This window comes from Chlorocebus sabaeus, chromosome 4, assembly GCF_047675955.1.
Source record: "Chlorocebus sabaeus isolate Y175 chromosome 4, mChlSab1.0.hap1, whole genome shotgun sequence".
In the NCBI taxonomy this organism is placed as follows: domain Eukaryota; kingdom Metazoa; phylum Chordata; class Mammalia; order Primates; family Cercopithecidae; genus Chlorocebus; species Chlorocebus sabaeus.
Genome location: NC_132907.1, coordinates 39378966 through 39404627, shown reverse-complemented (window position 1 = coordinate 39404627; position 25662 = coordinate 39378966). Strand labels below are relative to the sequence as shown.

The 25662-nt window shown below is 37.3% G+C and overlaps 1 protein-coding gene across 2 annotated transcripts in view; it reads right to left on the bottom strand.

Moving 5' to 3' along the window:
• Nucleotides 1–25662, bottom strand: part of IL6ST (interleukin 6 cytokine family signal transducer) — a 57634-nt gene that overhangs the window by 8139 nt on the left and 23833 nt on the right. The window contains exons 4-15 of one of the 2 annotated variants that reach the window (XM_007972856.3): nt 24857–25162; nt 23553–23673; nt 19515–19681; nt 18713–18867; nt 15835–15994; nt 12639–12721; nt 11465–11675; nt 10229–10411; nt 7688–7789; nt 7369–7515; nt 6903–7043; nt 2640–2736 (exon numbers count right to left, since the gene is read on the bottom strand). In XM_007972856.3, coding sequence (XP_007971047.1) covers nt 2640–2736; nt 6903–7043; nt 7369–7515; nt 7688–7789; nt 10229–10411; nt 11465–11675; nt 12639–12721; nt 15835–15994; nt 18713–18867; nt 19515–19681; nt 23553–23673; nt 24857–25162 — 1873 coding nt within the window. Of the gene's footprint in view, nt 1–2639; nt 2737–5194; nt 5623–6902; nt 7044–7368; nt 7516–7687; nt 7790–10228; nt 10412–11464; nt 11676–12638; nt 12722–15834; nt 15995–18712; nt 18868–19514; nt 19682–23552; nt 23674–24856; nt 25163–25662 lie in introns of those variants that run through there. The other variant, XM_073014759.1, reaches the window with a different exon arrangement.

Below are 25662 nucleotides of genomic sequence, written 5' to 3'. Positions count from 1 at the left end.
TTCTTTTAAAAAAGAACATACTGGAAGAATTCTACCTATTTTCAAAATTTACTATAGAGCTATACGAATCAAGACAATGTGGTACTGGCAGTACTGGCATAAGAACGGACATATATACATTTATGAAACAGAACTGAGAGTATGGAAATAGATACAGACTTATAAGCACAATTGCTTTTGGCAAAGGTACCAAAGCAATTCATGGGGAAAAGACAGTCTTTTCAAAATAAATGACAATGGAATTAGACATCTGTAGGAACAAAATGAACCTTGACCCTGATCTCCCACCATGCAAAAAAATAACCTGAAATGGATCATAGACTAAGAGCTGAAACTGTTGAACTTGTGGAAGAAAACATGAGAAAATATTTTGATACTAGGTTTGGCAGAGACTTCTCAAATAGGACACAAAACTCAGGAACCACAGAAAAAAACTGATAAAATGAACTTCATCAAAATAAAAAATTTATGCTTTTTTTTTTTTTCCAGATGGAGTCTCACTCTGTCACCAAGGTTGGAGTGCAGTGACGAGATCTTGGCTCACTGCAACCTATGCCTCCTGGGTTTAAGCAATTCTCCTGCCTCAGCCTCCCAAGTAGCTGGGACTACTGGTGCGTGCCACCATGCCCGGCTAAGTTTTTGTATTTTTAGCAGAGATGGGGTTTCACTGAGTTGGCCAGGATGGCCTTGATCTGACCTTGAGCTGCCAGCCTCGGCCCCCAACGTGCTGGGATTACAGCACTTCTGCTTTTCTAAAAACTTCTGCTTTTCTAAAGCTACAGTTAAGACAAAAAGGCGGCCAGGTGCGGTGGCTCATGCCTGTAATCCCAGCACTTTGGGAGGCCAAGGCGGGCGGATCACAAGGTCAGGAGATCGAGACCATCCTGGCTAACATGGTGAAACCCCGTCTCTACCAAAAATACAAAAAATTAGCCAGGCGTGGTGGTGGGCGCCTGCAGTCCCAGCTACCAGGGAGGCTGAGGCAGGAGAATGGCGTGAACTTGGGAGGCGGAGCTTGCAGTGAGCCGAGATCACGCCACTGCACTCCAGCCTGGGCAACAGAGCAAGACTTTGTCTCAAAAAAAAAAAAAAAAAAAAAAAAAAAGACAAAAGAGCAAAGCATAGACTGGACAAAAGTCTGCAAAACGTATTTAACAATGTTGTAATTAGAACATATAAAGCACTTTTATAGCTCAATTGTAAACAAAATAACCAAATTTGAAAATGGGTAAAATATTTCAATAGACACATCACAAAAGAAAATATGTAAGTGACACATGAAAAGATCCATTACTAGGCATCAGAAAAATTAAAATTAAAATGATATTGTATTACACACTCACTAGAATGAAAGAAGTCTGACAGCACTAAGTGTTGGTGATAATATGGAACACTGTTGGCGGCAATCCAAAATGGTATAGCCACGGTGAAAAAGTTTGGCAGTTTCTTATAAAGTTGAACATATACTTACCATATGACCCAGCACTCTCACTCCTACTTATTTGTTCAAGATAAAGGAAAACACGCTCACACAGTTTTGTATGTGAATATTCATAGCAACATTATTCATAATAGCTAAAAATTAGAAACAACCTAAACTTCCATAACAGATGAGTCTAAAAGTTTTGATGTATTCATACTACTGAATACTAGTTAGCAATGAAAAGGAAAAAGGTAGGCCAGGTGCGGTGACTCATGCCTGTAATCCCAGCACTTTGGGAAGCCGAGGTGGGTGAATCACTTGAGATCAGGAGTTCGAGACCAGCCTGGCCAACATGGTGAAACTCCATCTCAACTGTAAACACAAAAATTAGCTGGGCATGGTGGCAAGTGCCTATAATCCCAGTTACTCAAGAGGCTGAGGCAGGATAATCACTTGAACTCAGGAGGTGGAGGCTGCAGTGAGCCAAGATCATGCCATTGTACTCCAGCATGGGCAACAGAGTGAGACTCCATCTCAAAAAAAAAAAAAAGAGAAGTATATGCAACAACATGGATGAATCTCAAAAATATTACGTGAAAGACATACACAAAAGACTACATGCTATTTATTTGTATTTATATAAAATTCTTGGCCATGGCTTATGCCTGTAATCCCAGCACTTTGGGAGGCAGATAAGGGTGGATCACTTGAAATCAGGAGTTCGAGACCAGCCTGGCCAACATGGTGATACCCCATCTTTACTAAAAATACAAAAAATTAGCTGGGTGTGGTGGTGGGCGCTTGTAATCCCAGCTACTTGGGAGGCTGAGGCCAGAGTCTGAATCAGGGAGGCAGAGGTTGTAGTGAGCTGAGATTGCACCGTTGTACTCTATCCTGGGCAACAAGAGTGAAACTCTGTCTCAAAATAGATAAATAAATAAAAATTATAGAAAAGGCAAAACTATAGTTACAGAAAAGCAGATCAATGACTGCCTCGGGTTGAGTTGTGGAGAGGACAGATTACAAAGGAGAACAAGGAAGCTTTATAAAAGTGATGAAAATGTTCTATATTGTGATTGTGGTGGTAGTTATACGTCCGTATGTAATTACAAAAATTCATCAAACTGTACACTTAAAATGGATAAATTTTATTGCACATAAATTACAGCTCAATAGAGCTGGGAGAAAATGCAAAAATATGAATAAGGGTACTTACAGGTCTCGCTTATTAAAGCAGAACAGCACTCCCAGAAGAGTTGTCAATAGGAACGCTAAGCAAACAGGCACGACTATGGCTTCAATTTCTCCTTGAGCTTAAAAAAAAAAAAAAAAAAAAAAAGAGGTGTGATGGGAAATAATTGTTGACACATGCACTAAGGAGATATAATACAATTTCCCAACCAGATTTGCTGTTGAAAAGATAAAATACAATCCTAATTATTTTTCAAGGTATCTTCAGACTTGATGTTTTTTACCCTCTTCTCTCTTTGGTAAATCACATCCCAACCATTTATGTCTTACACAGTAACCAGGCTGCATAGCATAAAATGTTGGTTGGGGGATAAAAATGATCAGTGTATTGGGTAATCTACTGGGTAAGTTAGAGCTTTCAAACATAACCATTTGTAACATTTATGACCTGCATTCGGTAGAATCTTAGTAAAAGTTTATCTCTCAGTTCTAATACTGTATAACAGAGAAATTATGTCAGAACAAATATAAATACTGGGTAAAATGGAAAAGCTATAAAAACATAATTGAACTACACATTTAACCTTCTAAAAAATAAAAATGCACTCTCAGAATTTTTAAGTTATTTACCATTTTCCAAAAAGACGACATATCTGACACAGGGCTAAGAATTTTAGGAGCTGCTCAACGGGCATGAGGAGTGGCACAAGTAGGAATAAACTAAAAAGTAAACAAGCCTAAGATCCCTAAATACCACACAAATCCTCATCTGCATTTAAAAGAGGACTTATTCATCAAATTAATCACTAATTGGGATAATAAATATTGGAGATTTTTAAAATGACTTTCCTGATGGTTGTTTCTGGTTAATTTTGAATTTTAATTAGTCTTTTACAGGAAAAATGTATGAAAGTAATATTGCAGCCATATACTACTCACTCAATTTTATCCTTCCACCACACATATCCCTTTGTAAGTAACTACTATCCTATGAAGCTCAGTAGAAATCAAGAAATCAGATAAATGCTTGAGAATAAACTATGGGTTGGCAAATATTAACTCTTAAATGCTAAAGATTATATATATGAGTGTACATATATTTATGTGTGTATATATACTGATATATGTGTGTATATATTGATATGTGTATGTATGTTTGTGTGTGTGTGTATATATATATATATAAAAAATGCCAAATCTAATTTAGGCAGAAACTTTTATTTATTAAACATCTGCTTTTATGTTTTCAAGCCTGTGCCTTTGCTCATGCTGCTAAGACGCCACCTTCTTCCTATTTGTCCACATATTAACTCAAGGCTCAAGTATTTTCTTCTCCATAAAACCTTCTTTGAAGGTAAAATTATCCATTACTGGTGTATTTACATTCCTACTCTATTTACTATCTACATAGTTCACAGGTTCTCCTTTTTCTGATTTACTTATACAAAATTTCTTCAACTAGCTATAAGCTATTGGCAAGACTCATGCCATGTGAAGAAGCCATAATGGATCCATGAGACTATACATAGAGAATTGAAAAAAGTAGGTTATAAAGTAATACTAAGTATAATTTAATTTTTGGAAAAAATATATACAGAGAAGAGACTAAAAGGATATACAAATATGTTATTTTGGGGTAAGGGACTAGGACTAATTTTTCTTTCTCTCTACATTTTACTGTACAGTCTAAATTCTCTATAATGAACACTGTTATAATAAAAAAATGTTAGGCCGAGCATGGTGGTTCATGCCTGTAATCTGGCACTCTGGGAGGCTAAGGCAGGAGGACTGAGGTCAGGAGTTCAAAGCTAGCCTGGGCAAGATAATGAGATTTCATCTCTACCAAAGAATTGTTTTAAACTAGCCAGGTGTGGTGGTGCCTACCAGCACTCTTAGCTACTTGGGAGGCTGAAGCAGGAGGATCGCTTGAGCCCAGGAATTTGAGGTTACAGTGAGCTGTGACTGTACCACTGCACTCCAGCCTGGGAGACAGAGCAAGACTCTGTCTCAAAAACAAACAAAATATATATATATATGGGTTTTTATGTGTGTGTGTATACACACATACATATATACAGAGCTCTGTAGAGATGGCTGGTCTCCACAGAAATACATAAAATATACATTTTTATTTTTTAATTTTTCTCAAGATTATGGTATAAAGTTTTATTTTAAATAACATAATATATCTATTAACATGCCACCATATGGGACCAACCTTATCCCAGAAACTATATTCATTACTGGCCCTAACAGCAAAGCTCAGGATCTTTTTCAGCAAGCATTCAACCAACAAAGCACATGGAACTTACTACTTAACATTCAGTAGGTTGGCACTTGGGGGTGGGGATTACAATTATGGTAAAATAAGGTAATTTTCTATAATGATTCAAAATGTAGTGGGAACAAGAAAGAATGTTGGTTAAGTTTGCTTTAGGGAAGATACAGAACAGCCACATGATGAGGTGAAGACCTCACTGAGGGCAACGCACTAAGAAAAGAAAAGTTAGCACAAGGAGCTTGCAGTTGAATGATGATGAAAGGGTACGCACAATCAATAGGACTTGACACTCAGCTTATGTGAGAGAAAAATACATTTATTGTAATCACATCTAAATTTCTGGCTTTGGCTAGGAGTTGGATAGTTGTGGCACAGAATGAGGGAGGGGAAATGTATTTGGGAAGGAGAGGATGGCTAAAGCCATGGACAGAGTTTGAATAGGCAAGTAAGAAAACAGGGTCAAGTGCGGTGGCTCACGCCTGTAATCCCAGCACTTTGGGAGGCCGAGGCGGGTGTATCACCTGAGGTCAGGGGGTCGAGACCATCTTAGCCAACATGGTGAAAACCCCTCTCTACAAAAATACAAAAAATTAGCCAGGTGTGATGGTTACTAACCCCAGCTACTTGGGAGGCTGAGGCAGGAGAATCACTTGAAGCTGGGAGGTGGAGGTTGAAGTGAGCTGGGATTGCGCCATTGCACTGCAGCCTAGGTGACAAGAGCAAAACTCTGTCTCGAAAAACAAAAACAGAAAATAGGGTCAAGAACAGAACTCTGAGGAAAACAAACCATTTAAAAGTTAAAAGTAGATGCCAGTCACAGTAGCTCACGCCTGTAATCCCAGCACTTTGGGAGGCCGAGGCAGGCACAACACAAGGTCAGGAGATTGAGACCATCCTGGCTAACACGGTGAAACCCCATCTCTACTAAAATAATACAAAAAATTAGCCAGGCGTGGTGGCACGTGCCTGTAGTCCCAGCTACTTGGGAGGCTGAGGCAGAAGAATCACTTGAACCTGGGAGGTGGAGGTTGCAGTGAGCCAAGATCGCACCACTGCACTCCAGCCTCGGTGACAGGTTTTTTTTTGTCTCAAAAAAAAAGAAGAGCAAAAAAGGAGAATGAGAAGAAAACAACAGAGAAAAAGGAGACTCAGGAGACTGTACTAGTAGAAAAAGTATGGTTAGAAAACCCAATAGAGGAGGGAGTTTCAAGGATGGAAGGCCAACAGAGTCAAATGTTGAAAAGAATAGAAAGGCTGGAGGCAGTGGCTTATGTCTGTAATCCCAGCACTTTAGGAGGCCAAGGCAGAAGGATCACTTGAGCCCAGGAGTTCGAGACCAGCCATCTCTACAAAAAAAAAAACTAGCTGGATGTGGTGGCGCTGGTCCCAGCTACTTGAGAAACTGAGGTAGGAGGATCACTTGAGCCCAGGAGGTCAAGGCTGTAGTGTGCCATGTTCATGCCACTGCACTCCACTGTAGCTTGGGCGACAGAATAAGACCCTGCCTCCAAAAAAAAAAAGTAGAAAAAAGATGAAAACTAAAAAGCATGCAGTAGATATGATGATCAAGAGGTCTTCTGAGTGACACCAGAGAGGTTTCAGTGCAGGGGTAGGGTTGGACCCCTAATTTCAGTATGCTAAAGACTGAGAGGGAGGTATGGAAGTAAAGAAAGTGGAGTAGTCCTTCAAGTAATCTGTCTATAAAAGAAAGAAATGAGGATAGAGAAGGAAAGAACACACCCAAACCAGTGAAAAAAATGAACCCACTTGGAAAGATATACGAATTCTTTTGGGATTTTCAATATAGCTGAATAGTCAGAAGTTGTTAATAAAATACCAAAAAGGTGAGAAATAACACTTTCTATAAAGAAACAACCAACCAAAGCCACATAATATAAAAATCATGACTCCAAAGATGTACTTTTTAACACAATTTTAGCACATAAACTAAGTTCATTTCTAATCTAAGTTTGAGAAAGAAAAAAAACAAAGTTCATTATTTCTTACCAAACTTTGGGGTAGTAAAAGTGAATTCTGGACCATCCTTCCCACCTTCATCTGTGTATGCTGCCATTCGTACCATGTACAATGTGTCACTAGTCAAAGAGGACAATGTATATTCTGTGTGGGAAGAATCTACATTCACAGCTGGAAGAAATAAAGAACTGTGCTTCATTCAACCATTCAATGCTTTTGCTTATCTAGCCTATATTCGGTATTGTGAAAGTATTAAAGAAGCAAAGTATTTTTGTCAGAAAACAACGTTTATAATGTTCTGACATAATTTTATGTTCTAAAGCACAATGCAGTACTTTTTAAATAAATCCATGAAAACAACCATAAGGCAAATTCTCAGGTGTCTCCTGAGGCCAATATACTACAATAAGATGTATAACATAAGAACAGACTTAAATTAGTACTTAAAAGCTTAAGGAAAAAATAAGTGATTCTTAATAACTGATAGTTTTATTACCAGTTTCATTTCCAATGATGGTTCTATAAAATATAGTATAATTTCTGATAAATCCATTTTGAACATCTACAGGAAGTTGGTCCCACTCTAAGACAGCTTCGTTTTTCCCTACTTTTTTTGTCCGAACAGTAGGTCCTTTGGAAGGTGCTGTAAGAAAGTAAACACATTTGCTAACTGAAAATCATTTAGAATCTAGTAAAATTTCCTTGTCATAAAATTATTTGAACATATGAGATACATCTTTATTCAAAAGTGATAAAATGTGTTTGCTAATACAAAGCCCTAAACTTTTTTTTCAAAGAAGTGAGTTTGGACTTACGAGCTTGTTTAAGGTATGCCTTTATGGATTCAGGGCTTCCTGGTCCGTCAGCATATACTGGAGTAACTGTTATCAAATAGCATTTGCTCTCTGCTAAGTTCCCTAAAGCAAGAACAGCAGATTAAGCATGTTTTTCCATAATGAAAAAGTCAAGTTAAAACCACAATTTATTTTACATTGTAATTTCATGACCACTTAATTTTCTTTTAAAACTGCAGTTGTCTAAGTACGCATTGCCTTTTGTGTACCGGATTCAAGCTTAATCTCTGTGAAAGTATTGCCAATGCAGTGGATAAAAAAATATATTGTTAAGAATAATGATGGTATTTACATCTATAATTTATAAAACAATGATCTCAGATTACTCTGGATCTTACAGAGTCTGACAATTTTTGTATGGCTTACCTACAAGAGAGAACAGCCTAAGGAGCAAGATGACTAAACTAGTAAGACCTAGGGGAAAGCACTAATGGCCCTAGTTTATCGGGTGAGTTGGAAAAAAGGGTATCTTAAAAAACTTCCTCGGCCGGGCACCGTGGCTCACGTCTGTAACCCCAGCACTTTGGGAGGCTGAGGTGAGTGGATCACTTCAGGTCAGGAGTTTGAGACCAGCGTGGCCAACATAGTGAAACCCCACCTTTATTGAAAATACAAAAATTAGCTGGACATGGTGGTGGTCCCAGCTGCTCAGGAGGCTGTGGCAGGAGAATCACTTGAACCCAGGAGACGGAGGTTGCAGTGAGCCAAGATCGTGCCACTGCACTCCAGGCTGGGCGGCAGAGTGACTCTGCCTCAAAAAAAAACAAAAACAAAAACAAACTTCCTTTATTTTTATCTTTTTTAGCATGCACCACTAAAATTTTTCTTTTTTATACAGTATATTATTTGTACATATTAGAAAATGTTTTACTGAAATTTATACCTTCAACAAGAATGTATATTCCTTAACTATTACGCATGAAGTTACTTGCTCCTTTACCTTCTTAAACAGAGTGATTTTTACCTTTTCTTGATGACTCAGTATTACCAAAAAATGAACAATTTCTATATTCTACTCTAACGTGATGCTTTTAGGGTTACTGAGCAATATACGACTACCTACCCAAACCTAATGTCTCCACAACCTATGCTAGCTTCTATTTTTTTTGAGATGGAGTTTCATTCTTGTTGTTCAGGCTAGAGTGCAATGGCGCAATCCTGGCTCACTGCAACCTCCACCTCCCAGGTTCAAGGGATTCTCCTGCCTCAGCCTCCCAAATAGCTGGGATTACAGGCATGTGCCACCATGCCCAGCTGATCTTGTTTTAGTAGAGATGGGTTTATCCACGTTGGTCAGGCTGGTCTCAAACTCCTGACCTCAGGTGATCTGCCCGCCTCAGCCTCCCAAAGTGCTGGGATTACAGGTGTGAGCCTCCACATTGGCCGCTTCTTTAAAATGTTTCTATTGGCTCTGAGCAGTGGCTCACGCCTGTAATACCAGCACTTTGGGAGGTTCATGTGAGAGAAATGCTTGAGGCCAGATGTTGGAGATCAGTCTTTGCAACACAGTGAGATTCCCTCTCTACAAAAAAATAAAATAATTAGCTGAGTGTAGCATGTGCCTGTAGTCCCAGATACCCCAGAGGATGAGGCAGAAGGATCACTTCAGCCTGGGAGTTGAAGGCTGCAGTGAGCCATGATCACGCCACCATACTCCAGTCTAGGCAACAGAGTGAGACCCTGTATTTATTTTTTTAAAAAAAGTTTCTATAGTTATTTCCAGCCTGTTTCCTCCCTAAGCTCTACTATGTTTTTAATTTGATAAAGTCAATAAACTAGAAAACCAAGCTTATTAAAACTGTATACTAATACTGTGTTATGACTAAAGTTCAAAAACTTCAGGGCAGGAATCTCTCTGCTTAGGGCTTTTCTCTAACTAACCATATTATTCACAGCTGAATTCTAATTATTAATTATCCTTCTTTATCAACAAAAGAACATAAACTGAATTTTTTTCTCTTCAAAGTTGTATCACTTTATAACCACTTAAGCAGCACCATAACACACAGACTGGAGTGCTATGACTCATTACTTCTGTCCTTTGTTACTACTTCCAACTGAAAGACAGAAGGAAATCTGAGTTCTAGTTCTGCTTCCCCTATCTGACGGCTCTAAGACATTAAACAAGTCATCCAGATGCTCTAGTAAACTATTTTCTCATCTGAAGAATGAGGGTGTTCGGTACAGAGAACATACAACTAATCAACAGCAAAGTTCAGACTATTATATTTCTCTATACTCTGTAGTTTTAGGAGTTTCCCCTTGACGATAAAATCATATTGGGGTACAAAAAGAAGAAAGTATTAACCCCACTCTCTTCATAAAGAGACTGCAATTCAGAGAGGTTAAGTATGACTTGCAGAAAGTCACACATCTAGTAAGTAGTGAGGCTATGATAAACTGGAAGTCTTTTCAATGGACCACAACACTATAAGCAAAATAAAAAGCTGCCTAAAGAGTTAGAAAAAGGATATCAACTTAAATGTTTCTAGTCAGGTATACCTCTTAAATGGGTGCGATGCACAGTACCATCTTCCTGTTGCCAGTCTGCGATACAGGGCGCTTTATCTGATAACACACACCACTCAAGTATATATTTCTTTACAGATTCCCTTGGAGTAGTCCATTCTACCCAAAGCATGTTATCTTTGGGGAATGCTTTAAGATCCATTACAGGGTGAGTAGCTTTAAAACAAAGTTTGAATATTTAAATAATAAGTATTCACAAATTTGAAATTTCCATATTTTACAGTCATTTCCAAAACATGTGATTTATCAATTTTTGTAGCATATAACATATATTTCCTTGCATAAAAGCACTTTATTATAACTTACAGGTAAAGTAGTCAATTAATTTTTAAACTTAAATTTTGCTTCCCCGCTGGGCATTGTGGCTCATTCCTGTAATTCCAATACTTTGGGAGGCCGAAGCGGGCAGATCACTTGATGTCAGGAGTTCGAAACCAGCCTGGCCAACACGGTGAAACCCCGTCTCTACTAAAAATACAAAATTAGCCAGGCATTGTGGTGCGTGCCTTTAATTCCAGCTACTTGGGAGGCTGGTGCACAAGAATCACTTGAAGCCAGGAGGCAGAGGCCGAGATTGTGCCATTGCACTCCAGCCTAGGCAAAAGGGCAAGAACTGTCTCAAAAAGAAAAAAAAAATTGCTTTCCCTAAATTCTTCAAATGTTTTGTAAGTTTGTAATTGCAATTTTTCTTCTTTGAAAGCTACAAATAAAGCTACAGATAAACATATTTCAGTCATATGTATACAAAGTTCTCAAAATCTTGAAATAGTATTTTAAAAACCAGGTAAGTAACCAGAATATGCTTAAATGAATGAAGTAGCTTACTGCGAAGTTTAAGTGAGCATGTAGTGATGGAAATGTTTCTTCCATCCTGATGAAATTTGTCTGCTGACTGATTCCTAAAAATGCAATCATTGGCTGGGTGTGGTGGCTTATGCCTGTAATCCCAGCACTTTGGGAGGCCAGGGGAGATCGCTTGAGCTCAGGAGTTTGACACTAGCCTGAGCAACCCGACAAAACCCAGTCTCTAAAATAAAGAAAATAATCATTATTTATAAAATTTTAAAAATTAAAAAATAAAACAGTGATTATCCCTGATACTGAGGAGACAGTCTTAGATCTAAAACTCGTGTTTTTTATGGGAGCCCTGTCCATACCTAACCACCACTTTTCCATCCAAGAGTCAGGCTCCATCTCATAGATACAAACCTTGAAAGTCACAGGCAGGGATAGTTAAAACAGCTGCATCTGATTTGCCAACAAGATTTCTTGCTGTTAGGGTTGCTACATAGCGATCATTTGTGAGATTTACTGTCAGTTTTGTGTCATTAACTGTGTAATTTTGTAAATGTGATTTCCATCTTGTGAGAGTCACTTCATAATCCAAGATTTTTCCATTGGCTTCAAAAGGAGGCAATGTCTGTAATAAAATAGTTTATTTTTAAAAACAATTTCATAAATCTTGAATAAAAATCAGTTTTTCTTCATATTCACAAATCGTGCCATCATGTCAAATCTCTAAATATTTAACTGCAAAGGATTCACAATCTCATTTTAAATTCGGTTCTAAAATAAAACTAGTATATACTAAATGAAGAGTAAAAGCATGACCTCAACTAAAAGAGGGTAAGTAGCATCATTCTGTTAGCTTTTGGTTCTGTATGCAATTCTGCACTGTGGCTACGTAGGCCTAAATTATTTATTTTATGCTTGAGTATTTTTCTACCTTCTTTTTTAGTATGATCTACTTATCAGCATACATTTTAATTATCACAAACTTTTATTATTTTCTGAGGTACTCCGGAAAATTCCAAAGTACAAAACAACATCCCTCTTCTTATAGAACTTACACTTTCGCAGAACTGTAATTAAATACCTGTAAGGTATTATTTGTAGTTCATGAACCTGACTTCTACATAATATACATAAAGCATTACCTTTCTATTTAGTAAAAATAGTAATCAAATGCTTTGCTATTAAGATGAATAAAAATTTATTTAAAATACCTCCACTCACAATACCATACAAAATACATTTATAAGGGCCAGGGTGGTGGCTCACCACCTGTAATCCCAGCACTTTGGGAGGCCCACACAGGCAGAACACGAGGTCAAGAAATCAAGACCATCCTGGCCACCATGGTGAAACCCCATCTCTGCTAAAAACACAAAAATTAGCTGGGTGTGGTGGCGCGCACCTGTAGTCCCAGCTACTTGGGAGGCTGAGGCAGGAGAATCACTTGAATCCGGGAGGCGGAGGTTGAAGTGAGCCAAGATCACGCCACTACACTCCCGCCTGGCAACAGAGTGAGACTCCGTCTCAAAAAGAAAAAAAAAAAAAAAAGATTTACAAGAGATAAAGGACTATAAATGTGATTTTTTACCTTCCACATGAGTTGTACAGTTCTATAGCCTTGAGCATGGGATGGATCTATTTTATACCAGAAACTTGGTGCTTTAGATGGTCCTAAAGAAAAGACATAAACTTCTTAAAATAAAAAGGTTTTAACAGTAAAATAAGATTCTGCAAATTATTTTTACTTTGTTCTTAGTACTCTTGCCCTTCAACTGCATGGTGTCTCTACCTCTTTATACCAGCATTTTCCCACCCCAGCATAACACACCGGGCTCTTCCTTCAGTCAGGGTGATAGCCTGATGATTCCAATTATACTGCAACTCTTTTCTAACCTCAAAATGGTAAAGGTAAAAATGTATCCTGAGCAACAACTAAAGACGCATCACTCTTTCTTATAACTTCATGCTCTTTATTCTGTTGTATACTGCACTGTATTCTTGTGTATTTATCTACTTGAATCTCCTGTACCAGCAGCCTTTTCCCAGCCTTCCTGGGTCTGCCTGTCCTCACTTCTGTTTTGTCATCTGTAATTGCCTCTTGATGATCAACCCGTCACTGCTTAGATTTTATTTAACTCCTCTCTTATTCTATTAAATACCAGGTCTTCTGATTATAAAAATTTTGAAAAATTAGTTTATATGATTTTTAAAGAAAAAATGAACTTTTTGAAACAAAGTTTTTAACAGTGAAAAATAAAAATGAAACAAATATAAGTTGATACTACTTATCGCTGAAAATCAAACTGGAAAATCTATTTAAACACATTGCTTACCCCTAAATATTCATAGGAATAATAAAACAAATTAAGATAAATGTACTAAAATAAGTTTGTTACTTTATGTAAGGATGATTGAGAGTGATAGGATGTAATAAAAACAAATGCACAGTATTGTTATGATAATCACTAACCATCTGAAAAAGCACTCCATAAAACAGTGTTTTTTTCCAGAGACAGTGTCTGGCTCTGTTGCCCAGGCTGGAGTGTAGTGGATGACTGTAGTGCACTATAACCTTCAGCTCCTAGGCTCAGGTGATCCTCCCACCTCAGCATCCCAAGTAGCTGGGGTGTGGCCAACATACCCAGCCAAAACATAAACTGTTAAATACCAGTAATTAAATTTGGTTTTAAAAATACCTGCAGTATTTATTTTTTAAAACTTTTATAGTAGCCATTAAATGTAGAGTAGTATATAATTCTTAGCAATAAGTAATATCAACTGACATTTCATTTTTACTTATCATTGTTAAGCTTTTTATTGTAAAAAGTTTGTCTTTAAAAAATCAATGGCATTAACTGGTTTCTCAAAATTTTTATAAATATAATAGCAAGATATGGTAGTCAGTAGAATAAGAAAGGAGTTGAATAAAATCTAAGCAGTGAGGTTGGGTATAGTGGCTCGTGCTTGCAATCTCAGCACTTTGGGAGGCCGAGGCATGTGGTTCACTTCAGCTCAGTAGTTAAAGACCAGCCTGGGCACCAAGGAAAAACCTTGTCTCCACAAAAAAATGCAAAAATTTGCTGGGCATGGTGGCACGTGCCTGTAGTCCCAGCGACGTTGGGGGCTAAGGCAGGAGGATCGCTTGAGCCTTGGAGGTTGAGGCTGCAGTGAGCCGTATTCATGCCACTGCACTCCAGCCTGGGCAACAGAGTAAGGTACTATTTCCAAAAAACAACAAAAAAATCTAAGTACTGATATGTTAATCATGAAGAGGCAATTACAGACAACAAAACAGAAAGGATAGGACAGGCAGACCAGGAAGGTTGGGAAAAAGGCTGCTGGTACAGAAGTTCAAATACATAAATTCACATGACTACACTGCAGCACCCAGACAGAAGAAAGAACATGAAATTACAAAAAAAAAAAAAAAAAAAAGAGCTGGAAATATTCCCTAACATAAAGAGAACCCAGAGACTTCATTCACTCATTGATTTGATGAAGATTATGTACATTTGTCCATTAAAAATGCACACAGGCACTAACCACAATATTGTAAGTATTTCATGAACTCCTCCCCATGCATCTCATTTTAAGGATTCCTGGTCAAGACAAAGCAATCTGGCTGAGGACTCCCAAAGCAGCAATAGCAAAATTGCTTTCTTTCTCAGCATTTATGAGTTAGAGAAAATTCTTAGGGGAGGAGGGTACTTTTCTGCCTTTGACATTCTCAAGTCACATGACCTAAACCTCTAGAAGAGCTGGAAGTAAAGGGATATAGGTGGTAGGGGATTTTTTTCAGCCACAGCTACTGCCACTGATAACTAAGAGATGAGTCTGTGATAGGAAGGTCTCAAAATGAAAAATCTATGCCACAGGATTATTTCTTGAACTTAGTAACATCAGCTGCTTTGCAGTGAAGATCTTACTTTAGACTGTACACTCTTTTTGTGCCTTTTAAATTCTATACCATATACATTATCTATAGGAGAAAAAAGGAAAATAAAAGCCAACCAACCAAAATTCCAGGATCAACCGCTTCCCAGGGGCTTATCAAATGCTATTAGAAAAAAATGAATAAAAGGTATAATACAAATATCTTTTTGATAGTGAGGATCTAAGGTATAGTTTGCTAGACTGTGTGATTTTAATGATTCAGGATGATTCTCTAGTTAGGAGTATCTCTGGAGAAGTCTCCTTGAGTAAAATGTTCTAGACTTATCAACAGTTAAGTCAACGGTTTTCTGATTATCTAAGTCACCATTCCATGATGACTTTTTTTTGTTTTTTGAGACGGAGTCTCATTCTGTCACCCAGGCTGAAGTGCAGTGGTGTGATCTTGGCTCACTGCAACCTCCGCCTCCCAGGTTCAAGCGATTCTCCTGCCTCAGCCTCCCGAGTACCTGGGACTACAGGCGCCCGCCACCATGCATGGCTAATTTTTGTATTTTTAATAGAGAAGGGGTTTCACCATATTGGCCAGGCTGGTCTCGAACTCCTGACCTTATGATCCGCCCACCTCAGCCTCCCAAAGTACAGGGATTACAGGCGTGAGCCACCCCACCTGGCCTCCATGATAATTTAATTAGGTATCAAATAGACTTATACTATCAATGATCCATATTAAATTTTACATCTTAATGTCCTTAAAAATGAAAACATAAAATACTGCAGTTTGAATAAAATGATCACAAACCAAGAAGCAATGAGGCTATATTATTAAAACCAGAACCAATTCACAGATGGAATTCCAATAGCTTTACTTCTTCATATACTTTTTTACTTACTATCTTCATAGGTGATCCCATTTGCTTCTTCACTCCAGTCACTCCAGTATCCCTTACCATCTTCCTTCATACAGCAAATCCTAAACACATATTCTGTAAAAGGTTTAAGGTCTTGGACAGTGAATGAAGATCGGGTGGATGCTGTATCTTCAGGGGGAATCTGAAAAAAAGCAAATCAACCAACAGAAAATCTCAATTAGTAAGGTCTTCTAAGTTGTGTTAAAATTTAGAAACTTTTTTTTTCTGCGGCACAGCCTTGCTCTGTTGCCCAGCTTGGAGTGCAGTGCTGCGATATTGGTTCGCCACAACCTCTATCTCCCAGGTTCACGCGATTCTCCTGTCTCTGCCTCTGAGTAGCTGGGACTGCAGGTACCCACCACCACTCCCAGCTATTTTTTGTATTTTTTAGTATCAACGAGGTTTCACCATGTTGGCCAGGCTGGTCTGGAATTCCTGACCTCAAGCAATCCACCTGCCTCGGCCTCCCAAAGTGCTGGGATTATAGACATGAGTCACTGCACCCAGCCTAGAAACTATTTTTATTTATTTATTTTTGAGACAGAGTCTCCCTCTGTGGCCCAGGCTGGAGTGCAATGGCGTGATCTCAGCTCACTGCAACCTCCGCCTCCTGGGTTCAAGTGATTCTACTGCCTCAGCCTCCTGAAACTATTTTACTGACACAAGACTAATACATTAAACTCAACCTCTGGAGAGAAATAAGTGTAAGTTAAAAGGCAGTCCAAATCAGTAAAGTTATTAGGTTTGAGGAGTATGGAAACATCTATTATCTTTCCTTTTTTCCCTTTATTTCTTCCACAGGGCCTATAGCTTAGGATTTCTGCAGGAAACAGATGGCACACTCCACTTAGAATAATTCAAGGAGGGCTTCATAAAGGGACTACGTGCAGAGTATATGGATCCTTAGAGAGTGCAGTTAGTACTCTGGTGCTTAGAGCTGTTTCTACCTCTAGGCCCAAAGGGATGAGGAGAAGTACCAGAACCTGAAAGAAGGTCAGCTAGAGAGGGCTGCCTTGACAGGCAGTGACCTACGTTGAAAGACAGCCAGCTGGGTGCGGTGGCTCACGCCTGTAATCCCAGCACTTTGGGAGACTGAGGTGGGTGGATCACCTGAGGTCAGGAATTCGAGACCACCCTGGCCAACATGGTAAAACCCCATCTCTACTAAAAATACAAAAATTAGCTGGACATGGAGGTTACAGTGAACCAAGATCATGCCATTGCACTCTAGCCTGGGTGACAAGAGTGAAATTCCAACTCAAAAAAAAAAGAAAAAAGAAAAAAAAGATGGCCAGTTCCCAGGAAGAAGCGGGGAAAATCAACATGCCAATTTCACTGTTCTTCTATCTGTCTTCTCTCCTGCCTAGTCCCTTCCTTCCATTAACCAGTCACAAGGAAGCTACAAAGAATGGGAACCCACAGATGAAATCTATACAGGTCAGCATGACACAACAAAGAGAAGCGTACAGTATAGATGTGGATGGGCAAAAGGAAGATATCCAGCCCAAACAAGAAAAACAAAAGTTTTCCGCTTTTAAACTTGGCTTTCAGATAAAAAGAGGAGATTAAATATAGATAAATAACTGGTCATATCACTCTAATAATTTAATATTGGATACAAAATAAATGTCAGTCTTTTTTGTAGCACTGAATTAAGATTCTGTGCTTAATATCACATTTTGAAGAACTTCGGGTATGTATATTCTCTGTACAACATGAAGCATTAATCCAATTTTGTTTTATTGCTTTTTCTGATTGTATTCTCAGCCCTTTAGATAAGTGGGGTAAGGAGACAAGTAGTAAAGTCATCAGCCCAATTCCCTTACAAGTTCACTGTGACCACAGCAACAAAAGCAAAGACATACTGTTTGTGATAAATGGAATCAAAACAGAGAAGAGTATGGATAACTGAATGCTATGGTGACAGCCTTTTTAAAAGCTCCAAGTATTTCTTTTGCCCGCAGCATCATCTATCATTTTCAGTCCTACAAGTTCCCTACCAATCCCTTCCTCTACCTCAGTGGTTAACAAACTTTCTATAAAAAGGTAGATAAAATATTTACTAATATTTTAGGCTTGCGGGCCAGACAGTCTCTTTGTAACTACTCAACAATTCCACTGTAGAATAAAAATAGAGACAATATGTAAAGAAATGAGTGTGGCTGTGTTCTAATAAAACTTTATTTACAAAAACAAGTCACAGGCTGATTTTGGTGAACTACAGCACACCAATCCCTACACTAGCTACCTTATCCTTATAATCTCTTTATTTTTGCTCCTCCACTTAATTTGCTTCTTATTACTTGTATTCTTTGTATCTCACATCAAAAATGCCATTTCTAGGCTGGTAGTGGTAGCTCACATCTGTAATCCCAGCACTTTGGGAGGCCAAGGTAGGATAATCGCTTAAGGCTAGCAGTTTGAGACCATCCTGGGCAACATGGTGAGACTCCATCTCCACAAAAATATAATAATAATTTTAAAAAGCCAGGTGTGGTGGTGCACACCTGTAGTGAGACTAAGGCAGGAGGATCACTTAAGCTCAAGTTTGAAATTGCAGTGAGCCAGCAGCCTGGGCAAATGGACACCTTGTCTCTAGAAGAAAAAAAAGAAAAGCCATTTCCTATCACCCTATATAATTTTCATGTTTTACTTAAAGGCTACTGTATTTAGCAAAGCTGTATTTTCTATCTGGATATCTTCCTGATTCCCCTTGTTTGAAATAAAGACCTAGAAGAGGTGTCAAGCAAAATATTTCACATAACCAGAAACTTTAAGACATTTAGAAAATGACTGAACCTTTTTAAGATTAGAGGGCTGAAAGAAAGACTATTTGAACAAACAGTAACTTTCAATTTACCTGGCTCCAAGTTGAGGCATCTTTGGTCCTATATTGAATGTTATATTTTAGTCTTATAACACTCTTAATACTTGGGTTGGTCCATGTCAATTTTAAGATACTAGACAGTTCCTCTGAGTTGATCACTGATAAATTATGTGGCGGATTGGGCTTCACTGAAAAATAAAATAAATCCTAAGGTTTACTATGTTTTACAATTTCATATAGAAACTCAAATATACTCTTTATATTGTCCTTCCTTTATTTTACAATATTCATTTATCCTTACCAAATGAACTAAATTCTCTGAAAATTATGCTATGCTATATACCTTATAATGGAAACAAAAAAGACTTCCAAGGAATCTTTAGTTTTCCTTGTTAGTTTACTACATTTGTTAATCTCTTCAGGTTCATATGTCAAAAGACAAATACCTATGATATCAAATTTTTAAAAAAGAGAATAAAAATGGAACATACATACTGTAATTACAATGGTGTAAGATGTTCGAGAACAGAAAATATTCAAAGTGAAAACAGCTGTTAAGTGTGGTTGGATTATGGATATTTTTCTTTTTCCCAATTCTATTTGATATTATTGATAAAATTACTTCATAAAAATCACTAAGATAAATAAATCCTTGTTTCTACATTAATAAAAATCTAAAATCTACATTAATTATAATCTAAAATTTAAAATCTAAAAACTACATTAAAATCTAAAAATCTACATTAAAATCTAAAAAAATCTAAATATAAAAATTACTTTAATTTATAAACTACTACAGTGTCAAATAAACTCTCAAATTCAGGTTTATAACTACCTTTATATACAGGATCAAAATTGATATGATCTGATGTAACCTTCCCAAGGGCATTCTCTGCTTCTACCCAGACTTCAATGTTGACAAAATACACAGTAGAATAATCAACAGTGCATGAGGTGGGGGTGTCACGTTTTGCTTTGCAATCAGCAAACTTGTGTGTTGCCCTAAACACAAAAAATTGAAGAATCAGTCATTAAAAACACATCTGAAAAAATCAGAGTGAAAAAAATTACTTGCAAAGAATTTGATGAGAGACTTAGATTGTTGTGGCAAACTTTGCAATAAATTGTTGATAACTAACAAAATTTCTTAAAAATTAAACTTTCTTTCAAATTGACTTTGATCTATATCTTAAGACATAAAATTTTCAAATTTGTAGTCTAAAAATATTGTGCTTTAAAATTTTAGGCTCCATCCCCACTGATTCCTCTCCAAAAATTATCTATTTCCTTGTGATCCCAGTGCTGTTTTTTCTTTTTCCTAAAACAGAACCCTTACTGTACCAGAAATTTCTTTAAGCACAATATGCTAGGTGACAGGAGGTTAGGGGTAAGAATTTCTATCACCCCTGCGCCTTTAGTCTGAGAGCTAAAATCTCTTGGCCTCTTTCTAGTCAAACTTAGGCAACTACTTTCTGATTTCTATCACTATGGAAAGTTCCAAGCAATATTACTATATTTATTTTTAATTACATAAATTATGCCTCAATTAAAAATATTTATGTATAACACTCTTTTTAAAAATAGAAGGATAAACCAAACCCCAAATTGAACCAAAAGAAAAACAGTCAGCCTCTAAGGAGAAGAAGGAAATAAGGCAGAGGATTCAGGAATAGAATATAGACTTTTCTGAACATGTCTTAATACTATTAATATATTTGACTTTTTGGATTGTTTTATATAATTATTAATAAAAATTCCTAAAAATCAAAAGCAAAATGAAACATAAGAACTTGTGTACTGAGGATGTGGTATAACCACATAGAAAGGAACTATTCAAGTAACATTAAAACACAGTAATTTGACTACTACACATCCTTCATAGAAAAAAACAGTCTTAAAATCATTCTTAGTAATCATTTTGTTGGTGCTAATACTGGTGTTATTATTCTGCAGCTGCTGTATTAACCATAGGATAAAGCAAATTAATAATTATGTTAGCGTTGTTGTGAACTATGTTTTTCAGTTCATAAGAAAGAAGATGTAAATGTCAGGCGAATGTAATTATGTAAAAACCTATAGTCCTAATTTTAAACTGAAAATATCAGTATGAATTCGTATTTTTAAAAGCTGTATTATATCTCAAATCACAAAACATGTCCTAACTCTTTCGACTGAAAAAATCTAAAATCTATGACAAACCAGTAGTGATGAATTCCTGTAGCACCCGGATTGTAGTCTATAAATATTATTTCACACTAAATGAAACCAGAGAGTTTTGGGAAAAGGTTGATTCCAGGTCTGGGTCAGGAAATACATAAGATGAGCCTGTAAAAAAGCATGTTGTATCAGAGAGCTATTAAAGGCTAAGGAAGTTGTGTTAAGTGGTGGTGGGTGCCTATAAACCCAGCCACTCGGGAGGCAGTGAGCCAAGATCACGCCACTTCACTACAGTCTGGTCATAACAGCAAAACTCTGTCTCAGAAAAAAAAAAAAAGGATGAACGAGCCAATTTGAATAGAGTGCCACTAATCAAAGATGGGACAATCCATAATGAATTAAAACACAACAAATATGTTTAAATATAAATTCATAATGAGAAAGAAAAGCCCTCATTATCTACCTTTGGTACCTTTGGAGGATACTAGGTAATCAACTAATTATAAAACTGGTAATTAAGGAAAAATACTAAACCTATCTTGCTTCTCTTATCTGAACTGTATTTCAGGGTAAACCACAGCTGATAAAGGCAAGTTTCTCTTTAAGTATTTCAGCTAAAAGAAACAAAACACAGAATACCACAGTTTTGTAATTTACATACAAATTATAATCAGGATGACTGCTCAAAGCTGTAAGGGAAATACTAGTGGGAAAACAATATGGCTAAATTTTAGAAACATTCTGTTGAGTTATAAAACTTTTCACAAAAGAGTATATACTATATGATCCCATTCATATGAAACATTCTGTAGCAGGAAAAAATAATCTGTGGTGAAGAATATCAGACAGGTAGTTGCTCATGGGGTGGGGCAGTTGCTGAGACTGGCTGGGAAGGAGCAGGAGGGAACTTTCTGGTGTGTTAGTAATGTTCTATGTCTTGATACCGATTTGAGTTACACAGGTGTCTGCACTTGTCAAAACTCACTGAATGATACACTAAGATCTGTGTTTTCACTATATGTAAACTTTATCTGAAAACTATACTGAACTCTACCGAAGTGATTAAGAATGAGGTATATTAATGACTGTAACTCACTATGAAATACTGAAGTGATTAAGGGTGAGGTATATTAATGACTGCAACTCACTATGAAATACATAAAAAAGAGATCGATTGAGAGATGGAGAGAAGGATGCATAGATAAATAGGTGATAAAGCAAATACAGTAAAATGTTAATTGTAGAATCTAGGTGATGGGTATGCAAGAGTGTTCACTGTAAAATTCTTTCAGTTTATCTGTTTGGAAAAAACAAATGGGAAACTTAGTAAAATAAAGGAATAAGGCTGACAACACCCAAAACCACTGCTCAATCTTAATATCAGAAAAAAGAAAAACAGCGAAACATTATCTGGTCGTTCCTGATAGAAGTACTTATCACTCCTACAAAATATTTTTTTGGGGGGGAAAAAAATCAAACCCAAATCTGCTGTAATTTGTAGATCTAACAGCAATTTTTTGGAAAAAAAAAGACAAGGGGGTCAGGCGTGGTGGCCACGTCTGTAATCCCAACACTTTGGGAGGCGGAGGCGGTCAGATCACGAGGTCAGAAGTTCGAGACCAGCCTGAACAACATGGTGAAACCCGTCTCCATTAAAAATACAAAAAAAGAATTAGCTGGGCATGGTGGCACACGCCTGTAATCCCAGCTACTCAGGAGGCTGAGGCAGGAGAATTGTTTGATCCTGGGAAGCTGAGGTTGCACTGAGCGGAGATCACGCCACTATACTCCAGCCTAGGTGACACAGCAAGATTCCATTTCAAAAAAAAAAAAAAAAAAAGACAAGGGAATATGTTAAACAATGTACAATGTATAACAGTTTAACAACTGAATTGTAAGGAAAAAGAATATAACCTATAGTTTAAGAGATACATGACATAAATTCACATATACACATATTTATGAAACAATGGGGGAAATCAACACTAACTGAAAATGTAATATTTTATATTTGAGTGTAACAATGGTATGTTGTTACGCTTTTTTTTAAATGTCCTTATCTTTTAGAGATGTGTACTGAAGTATTTTTGGATGAAATGATATGATGTCTGCGATTCTCTCTTCAAGACAATATGGGCAAAGAGTACCTTTGAAATAAGACTGGTCATGAGCTGACCAGTGTTGAAGCTGAATGATGGGTACGTATGGGTATTTATTATACTATTCTTTCTACTTTATTTATTTGTTTGTATATTTAGAGATGGAGTCTCATTCTGTTACCCAGGCTGGACTGTAGTGGCGTGATCTTGGCTCAGTGCAACCTCCGCCTCCTGGATTCAAGTGATTCTCCTGCCTCAACCTCTGAGTCACTGGGATTACAGGCACCGACCACCATGCCTGGCTAATTTTTGTATTTTTGGTAGAGACGGGGTTTTGCCCTGTTGGCCAGGCTGGTCCTGAACTCCTGACCTCAAGTGATCTGCCCGCCTCAGCCTCCCAAAGTGCTGGGATTACAGGCGTGAGCCACCATGCCTTAGGGATTACAGATGTGAGCCACCGCGCCTGGCCTCTTCTTTTATATTTATTTGAAATGTTACAAAATAAAAATTTAAATGTTTTAAAATAGTATTTAATATTATTACTTGGTAAAATAAAAATTCCAGCAAAAATGACTAACTTAATAAATCTAACATGAAACAAATTTAAAATAACATACCATTCAGATTTTAAAGTGAAGTTTGTCTCCAAGTGTGTTTCCCTTCCACGATTCCACTCACACCTCATTTTCTTTCCCTCATTCACAATGCAACTCAAATTTTTAGGTTTTTCTGGAGGCACTAAAAGGGATTAATATCTTTCAGAAAGCTTTGTATCCACAAATATTATGCAATCTATATACTACCCAAGGCATTTGTCATCTAGATTAGATGAAAAAAATCAAACCCAAGCAAAAAGTATGGACACAATGAAAGGCTGATGAAAATTTCTTTTCTATCCCAACTCTTACACTTCTTTTTAGGTAGTAATACATATACATCCATCCTAACTGTCATCAACTGGTTTGCTTCACATTAATTTTCTACGTAAAATCAACTTTCATTTATAACTGGAAAAAATATCAACTGATTTCTCCATTAAGTGTATTTTTAAAAGTAATAGTTACATATGTTTGTAAGAGGCAATTAAGTAGAAGTCAAAATGATTCATTTGTATTTCTCTTCTTATTGCTTTCCCAAACTCTGCTGGAAGAAAAGCAAATGCCAAAACAGTAAAGTCTGGGTGATCCACAAATTAGATAACCCACTTTTGGATCATAGTAAGTTTATTTTGTTTACTTTGTTACTCCAAGGCCAGGCACAGTGGCTCACGCCTGTAATCTCAGCACTTTGGGAGTCTGAGGCAGGTGGATCACCTGAGGTCAGGAGTTTGAGACCAGCCTGGCCAACATGGCGAAACCCCATCTCTACTAAAAATATGAAAAATTAGCCAGGCGTGGTGGCTCATGCCTGTAGTCCCAGCTACTTGGGAGGCTGAGGCAGGAGGATTGCCTGAACCTGGGAGGTGGAGGTTGCAGTGAGCTGAGATCACACTACTGCACTCCAGCCTGGGTGACAGAGTGAGGCTCTGTCACCAAAAAAAAAAAAAAAAAAAAAGAAAAAAAGAAAAAAAGAAAAAAAGGATTTACTCCAGTATTTGTTCACTTTCTTCAGGTAGCTGGCTTTACATGTGCATTTTCTCAGCAATTAAGGGATACTGTGAATAACCATCATTCCGTCAATTCAACAATACTTTCTTGTGGTGGGGGGTCTCATGTCAAATATTTCTCTAGTAAACTGAAACTGCTTGGCTTTCAGGAAAGACAGGAGACTTGTAGTTCCTACTTCTAAGCTTTTTAAAAACCAAACATGTCCAAGTCATTAAGTCCACAATTACTATATTTTATAAAGATGAAAGGACAACATTAAAGATGCAGTTCAACAGTCATGACATAGTCTGAAATAAGACAAAAACAAAACTTACAGCCTGAAATTATTGTGATTCCATAAACATTCTGTTCAAGCTGTCCAAATGTAAGGATGTTGCAAGTGAGCTGAATATTTAATGAAGATATATCTGTAAAGGTGACACTAGATGCTGTTCTGTTTATGACAGTATATTGCTCCTTAGGAATAGTAAAATGGTTTGTTTTCCAGACAATGTAATTAGCATTTACATGAAAATAATCCATACATTTTTCCTTTAGCACACAAACTGCAGTGAAATTAGAATGAAGTTGTACAACTGGAGATTCAGGACTGATATAACCACACGGATCTAGAAGTTCACCTAAAAAGGAACAATAGAAAATATATAAACGGACTGAATTTTTCTGATACAAAATGATTATCTAGCTGGTAGCACTCAATATAGAGTCAGTCCCTCAACCTTCACTAAAATATCCCTAAAGACACAGAAAAAGACAATATACAACTGAAAATTAATATGATTAGAATTTAATGCCTGAGTTTGTAAAGAAATACAAAAATTATAAGGATAATAGAGCTGAATTAAGAAAAACCCATTCATGCTTTATAGCTCATGGTATAAACTATTTCTTTAAGAAACACAGACTGCCTGCAGCATTATTCATACTTGCCCCACAACCTATCCTGTCCCTCCATTTAGACCCCAGGTCTAAACTAAACTCTCCAGAAAACAGGCAGTGGTAGTCTCCTCTACAGTCCTGAATGCTATTATGGAGTACAGTTGGGGTCACAGACACATTGTCCACACATCAAAACTCAGACAACAAAGGAAACAGCAAGGGACCAATACAAAACAGGAAG